Consider the following 7,544-nt stretch of genomic DNA (forward strand, 5'->3'; position numbering starts at 1 on the left):
TTAAATTTACTTTTATTGTATTGCTTATTTTATCATTGGAGATGGCTTCTACTTGAATTAATGGACAGATTTGGTTTACTCAAACCAATACAAATGAAGCATTACTATATGTTACCAATAACAATGTTTGTCTTCTCTTGGATATCAGTAATTTGGATATTGTCTTTGATATTATTTGAATTGTATTTCAAACTTTTTATTTCATTTGCTATTCACTTTATATCATTTTATGAATCGTTTTCAATTTTTTTTCAATTTGTCTTGTTTTGAAGAATTGCTATTAATGATAATAATAGTTTGTATGGTGCTATTTCAAAAAAATTTTCCATTTAATCCTATTATTCCAATTATAAAGCTGTTATAACGTTTTGTACATTGAAATTTCATTCGGTGTAACATGCAAAATTCTTCTCCTTCTGAATTGGATATGTACAACTTATATAACACATCCGAAAAAAAATTTCTCAAATCATTATGTTTCTCAAATAATTTCACTATTTATAACTTTAAGGAGATGCTTCCTTCTAAATAAATATGTTATGATGCACTATAGTAGCCTTAATAATCAACCATTATTTTCTTCTAAATCACTTATAATTATGATCATATAAAATTTTAAACACAACTTAAGAAAAACATAATTGAAATGACAAAAAGTAAGATCACAATAGTGCCTACACTTGCATTCCAAAATACCAAAACTCATGATACTTTTTATATAGTAATGAGATGTACCTTGATGGCGTCTATATATGTAAAGAAGCACGAATTCATTTTATAAATATATTGACTTAAAACTCATTCTATATTTAATTGTTACAACTATATTTTTATTGAATATACTATATATGTACTCTTTCCTTTTTTTCCCTTTCACAAATATGTCCCCTCATATTACGTGTTTCAATCTTTGAAACATACATCAGCACATATTATTGTAACATATAGTTTCTTGTTGAATATCTTAACCTAGAGCCATTTATCTCATTGTAATGTATACATCAACATGTGTCATTGTAATGTATGATAGCTGTTCATCTCATTATAACATATGTATTAACACGTGTCATTGTAATGTATAGTAATCGTTTATCTCACTATAACGTATGCATCAACATGAATCGCGTAATGTATAATTGTTGTTGATCTCATTGTAACATATACATCAGCTTGTGTCATTGTATCGTATAGTTTTTCAACATCTTTTAGTGGCATTGAGCTTTAAATTTTTTTGGGTATGTAATCTATCTTTCATGATTATCTTATCTAACTAATTCACTTACAAAAATTATGAACCTGAAGGGTAAATATCTAATTTTTTTTTACTCATTGTGAGAATTTTCAACTTTTACGAAGTCACATTAGTGTTTTCTAAAATGCTTAACTTGTTACTTAGAAAAGACTAAGTTACATACAACTAAATTAAATTAATGGAACTCCAAAAAGTTTGAAGAATTCTAATGCAACTTCACAAAATCTTGATCTATACTCTAAATCATAGAATAAACATCAAGGCAAGGGAGCTGTTTCCTTAAAAATGGAAAAGTAACCAACTAGAAAGGAAAATGTAACGTAAAATGAAAAATGTAATGTTTAAGACATTTGTATGTACTACTTTTATATTATTAGTAATAGTTCACGTGCTTTGCACGTGATTATACTATTTTAAAATATATTATTCTTTAGATACTAAAAACCTATTGTGAAATTTTGATTACCAACATTATAATATAGTGTTTTTATATTATTTATTTTTTTTAGCCAATTACTTTTAAAAATTTTATTAAATTAAAAGAGAAAAAAAACATTTCAATGTAGTTAACATGTCCCTTAGGATTAAATTTGGAATCATGAATCAAACATTTTTTTAATTTATAGCTTAAACTCTAACCTATCAAGTATTGATAATATCATGTTTTACCAAAATTGTTGTATATTCATGATTTTATTACATATAAACCGCAATTGTTACAATTTTTTATAAATGAAGAATATAATTAAGCTAAAAAATAAACATACATGTAATTTGAATTCTTTGTATTCTTTTTATTACTATTTTTGTCAATAATGGAGTATAAATGATTTACCACGTAAAATTTTTTGGCTTATAGATTTTGACAATTGAAATTTTATAGATAGAGATAATTGTATTTTTCATTTTTCATTTTCTTTTAATCATATTTTTTTCATTTTTCTTTTCTTTTAATCATATTTTTCTTTTTTTATTGCTCTTATTGATAATAACACTTTATATGGTGCTATTTCAAATTTTCTTTTTTCTAGTTTAATACTTCCTTTCTTCCTATTGAAAGTGTTATCCTTTCTATTTTGGGATGTTGCAAAATATTTGTCATGTTTGAAAAATCAAAGTACCTTTAGTTTCTCTTTCCAATATAGTCATTTTTTCTAATCATATACATGTTACCATTCAAATTTAAAATTTAAATTTGTGGGGATAAAATTGAAAAGAAAAGTACAAACATCACAATAAAACCACTATTATTAAAAAGTTGGATTCCCCAAATATGATTAAATAATTGGGACGAAGGAAGTACTGTTATTTCAGTTATAACTGTTTGTCCATTGAAATTTCATTGGGTGCAACATGAAAAATTCTTCTCCTTCTGAATTGGATGTGTACAATTTATATAACACATCCGAAAACTATTTCTCAAATCATTATGTTTTTCAAATAATTTCATTGTTTATAACTTTAGGGTGATGCTTCCTTCTAATTAAATATGGTATGACATAATATAGTAACCTTAATAATTAACCATCATCTTCTTTTAAGCCACCTACAATTAAGATTACATGAAACTTTAACCAAGAACATAATTGAAATGATAAAAAGTGAGATTATAATAGTGCTTACACTCGCGCGCCAAAGTTTCAGGACTCATGATATTTTTTATAAAGTAATAATAATAATGATACTTCTTTCAGGCTAATAGCTGGGTTCAACCATGAATAAATCAAATCTGACAGCAGACCTTTACCACATTGAAAGACTTCAAATTGGGGACAACCTTAAAACGTAAAAAGCACATAGCATTGGGACCAATATTGAAGAAAGCATGATTGCGGTTCCCACTTCCCACTATAGTCCACCTTTGCTGGCATCCCACCAACCACACAAATCCAATTCCCAGCCTGATCAGAAAACCTTGCCGCCATATACTGCCGTTTTAACAGACCCGCGCGAAATAAACGCGCCTGTGTAGAGACTGGAATCCAATACGCCTCCACAGCAATAGTGCTAGAAAACTCCTGATCCTTGTCAGAAAAGAAAACAAACCGACCGCATCATAATTATATAAAAATATAAGGGGGTATAAAATAAATCTCCCAAAACCGTCAAATCTTTGCCAGTTTCGCTTTTGTTTTCTGTCGCTCATTAGAGCAAACGACTCTGTTCCAATCCAACGTGGTTTCGAGGGTAAAAAAACAAAACAAAACAAAGTTTCCTTTTTCTGATCACTTTCAAAAACCAAACCCCTTCTTCTAAGTCTGCAAAATTAGCCCTTTTTATATATAAATCCAGCCAATTCAAACTTCACCTGCGTTCTCTGACAAGGATTTTCACCTGGGAAAAAAATTACCCCTTTTGCGCTTTTGTTTTAATATTTTAATATAAAACTTATTTCTTGGAAGCTTGTGAAGGAAAACCCAGTCACAGTATTCTGTTTCCGTGGAAAAATTCCTTGCTTTCTCGAGTCTTCTGCTGTTCCTGGTAAAATCCCAGTTACCACAATCTCAAGAAGAAAAGAACCCTTGTGTTTTTTTTTTTTTTTTTTTTAAACTTATTAGGCTTATTTTTGTTGCTTGCTTGATTTTATCTAAATTTTCTTTTGCTTTTGCGGGTTGTGAAGTGATCATGGAGAGTAGAAGAGGAGGAGGACAAAAGGGTGATAAGTATTCTAGTCCCGAGGCTCCAAGAAGGAGATCATTCAGCAAAAAGCCACCTAGAGGTATCGTTTTCCTTTTGATTTTGTGTTATTATATATATTTTTAACAGTTTTCATTTTTGTTCATGCTTCGATTAGTTGATGCTTGAGCAGTTCTTTTACTTGTTTTCTAAAGACTATTCATTTTTCTCTGGTGATTTGCATAATTTTCTATTATATCGTGGTAACAGTATTTAGTCCCGGATGGTTTGGGTTGATGATGACAATAATTCCTCTGTTTACCGTTCATAGCTTCTGTTATCAGGTGCAGTTTTAGGAAACTCTACATGGTCCCCCCCTCCCCCTGCCGCCGCCCCTCCCCCCCAACACAAAGAAAAATAAGGAAAATAAGGGGGAGGAAATCTATTTTGGATTTTTGCTGTCTGGTGGTGTTCTTGTGTCTGCTTGTTGTACTTTGTACGGATCTTGCCATCTCTGGTTCCCTGTATGTGGATTAGGTGCATTGTTTGGAATGGCCTTCGAGGAATTAGAAATCAAGTTCATTTTTTTACCTATCTGAAGTCTGGTGAAATTATGTAGCGTTCTCATAGGGGTCATGTTAATGTGTCGAAGTATAATATAGTTTGTAAAATTTGGGAAAACATGTAGCATGTCTTAGATGATAGCGATCTTGTAACTTTCTTAGCTAATATCTGTTGGATTCTGGCCGGTGTATGTGGTAATAGGAGGTTCTTAGTTATCAAAAAACAGATTGAAGTAGCTTTCTGGAAAATGTGTGTCCTGAGTTTTTGTTTTTGTTCAGAAGAAACATGGTGTGTTGGAAATCATAAATGAGAATGTGGCATCATGGTAATTCTCATAAATGAGAATTGTGGTACAATAATGACAGTCAATTTGGAGCACTACTTGCTGAATGTGCTTTAATAAAGATTGGTATGAAAATTTGGTGTGTAGTTCTTATGTGTCATTTTTGCTGCTCCATTGTACCATGAATACCCTGTTTTTTAGTTGTTGGTGCATTTAAGGATCAATAGCTTGGGCTTACGCATTAATAAAGATTGGTATGAAAATTTGGTGTGTAGTTCTTATGTGTCATTTTTGCTGCTCCATTGTACCATGAATACCCTGTTTTTTAGTTGTTGGTGCATTTAAGGATCAATAGCTTGGGCTTACGCATGTTCTGTTTTGTTACTTTGATTCGTTTGCTTTTTGTGTTTCTCAAAAAGCTTCCAATTATTACCTTGTCATATAATTACTCTTACCACCAATTAGTAGGGTTATCCGGGTTATCCCCCCTCCCCCAAAAAAAAAAAGGCCCCTGCTGTTTAATTCATTTATCTGATTTTTTGTCAGATGCATTGCTAGCAGCAACTAAATTCATGGTATCCATTTTCTCCAGGTAGTTGGCAGCCTACAGTGCCGTCATGGGAGAAAACATTCTGCAAAGTGGTTGGTTCACTGGATTGGGAAAAATTACTGTACATGAAGAAGTTTGTGTACCTTTATGAGAATGTGGTGAAGTGGGATGACTCTGCAGGTGAAGAAGCATTTCACAATGCGAAAAAACGGTTCTTGGCCAACATGCGTGGCCTTCCTTGTGATGTAACATTGCCTGATCCAGATCTTTACATCGATGAAGTTGATTGGGATTCAAAAATTGATACTGAGCTGCTATCAGAGCTTGAATATAGATCTGTGGTTCCTGTTATGGCTGAAAACCACGAACCAGTGGTAATATTTGGTGATAGTCTTCTCGACAACCAAGGTTTCTCGGCTTCTGGTTGGGGTGATTGTGAAGCGGATTTCAAAAAAGCTACCAATTCATCTTCCCATAATCATGATAGCCCAGGGGAGCGAAGTGTTTGCAAGAGCAAAGTATCCGCAAAAGAGAATGGCTGGGAAGATTCAGGGAATAATGCGTGTGTACCAGATGCTGGCAGTGGATTCATGGGAGATACTGGATGGGGAGATGGTTGGGACAATTCCTGGTCCTGGGATAATCCTAATGATAAAAAACTGGACTGTAACTATCTGAAAGGTCCTGAGAATGGTGGAGCTGGGGACAACACTTGGGATGTAAGCTATGGCAAGAAGGTTAATGCTGGTAGATTCATGTCAAGGTACAAGACTACAAGGTTCCATGGCAACGAGCAACACGGTAGTTACACATGGAGGAATGGTAATGGCCGGAAGGAGAGGGGAGCTTTTGTTTATAACAGCTCAAATGCAGAACGCTGGATGAACTCATGCGGGCCTTTGAGTTACCATGCTGCTGGCAACGCTGGACAGGCATGGAATTTGGAAAAGCCAGTTTCTTGAAATATATTGGAGACATGATTGTATTCTAGTAAATCATTGTGAAGTAGGGTGTATAATATTCTTATTGAACCATATTGTCTACGGTATAGGTACCAATTTTGGTGACATATTGTTTGAGAGACCTTCTCCCCTGAAATTTTGAACATAGATGAATTGGGGGCGAGTGGAGTGCCAGCTTATGTAAGATTGGTTTGCTGTTTTTTGTTTTTTTGTTTTTTTTTTTTTTCGCTTTTGATTTCTCTTGTTTCTCCACTGGCTAAGGGAAGTTGTTGTTTTGTTTCTTTCATCTTCTTTCTGGCCTAACAAAAAAGAGGGAGGAGGGGAAGCAAATAGTCAAATATGGTAAGGTCAAAAGAGATCTAAAGTGGTAAGGTCCTTGCTTGCCAACTAGTAATGTATGAAGTGGAAGGTATGTTTCCAGGAAGACAGCAAAGAGTCAGCTCTTCTGAAATATTTGCAAATTCACTCAGTCCAAAATCAGAAGATTAAGAGGAAAATGTTTGCATGATTTATGAACATGCCCAAGGCTGCGGAGTAACGATTCGCATTCTTTTAAGAGTTAAGAGAATTAAAAACAAGAAACAGGGAATAGAAGCTAAATGGAAAACAAAATCAGGCAGTACGAACATGCAGAAATATGTTTATACAAATTGGTAGCGAGTATTTTTGTCTAAAAAACTTGACAAGGGATCAATCGAGGACCCCTTCAATCTAATAATAAATTCTGGATCCAGGATTGATCTACATCAATGACAAAATTCCAAGCTATGATTACCTGTCTATAAATGATCAAGAATGATGATACTCTAAGAAGAATAAGACAAAATAATGAATGATCACCCCTGATGATCAAGACAACGAAGTTTACCAAGATGCAGCAGAGTCCTCTGCCGGCAGTGGGTGATACAGGAAAGCAGCTGACTGAGAAAGGAGAGAGTGAAAACTTAGTGGAAAAAGGGCTGTATTTATTTCGAATCCTAGTCCAGACAGGTTTCTGGGCATTTTGGGTCTTAAATTGTTTGCTGCCCAATTAAAGCGGCCCATTTCTTTGTCCTTAATAGTAACAAGAAAACAAAAAATGTAAAGGAATTTGGCGCTCCATTTCTTTAATCTCAAATTAAAATCAGTCTGCTAAAATCCTAGCTACGTTTTTTTTTTTTTTTTGCCCTTTTTTTGGTTTCTTTGTCGAGTTTTCTTTTGAATTGTCCTTTTTTTTTTTTTGGGTTTTATAGTATTTTACTTCAAGGAAAATCTCTAGTTCTTGTTAGTTGTTTGTGTGGTTTGGCAGCCTTGTAGACTTTGAGATGAATATTATGA

The 7,544-nt window shown here is 33.2% G+C and overlaps 1 protein-coding gene across 1 annotated transcript; it reads left to right on the top strand.

Annotated features, from left to right (window-relative positions):
- Positions 1 to 3,345: 3,345 nt before the first annotated feature.
- LOC113691917 (uncharacterized) lies at positions 3,346 to 6,433 on the top strand. Its single transcript, XM_027210244.2, has 3 exons — positions 3,346 to 3,733; positions 3,873 to 3,971; positions 5,308 to 6,433. The coding sequence occupies exons 2-3, from the start codon at positions 3,878 to 3,880 to the stop codon at positions 6,225 to 6,227; spliced, it is 1,014 nt and encodes a 337-aa protein (XP_027066045.1). The 5' UTR covers positions 3,346 to 3,733; positions 3,873 to 3,877; the 3' UTR covers positions 6,228 to 6,433.
- Positions 6,434 to 7,544: the final 1,111 nt, after the last annotated feature.

This window comes from Coffea arabica, chromosome 6c (genome assembly GCF_036785885.1).
Source record: "Coffea arabica cultivar ET-39 chromosome 6c, Coffea Arabica ET-39 HiFi, whole genome shotgun sequence".
Taxonomy (NCBI): domain Eukaryota; kingdom Viridiplantae; phylum Streptophyta; class Magnoliopsida; order Gentianales; family Rubiaceae; genus Coffea; species Coffea arabica.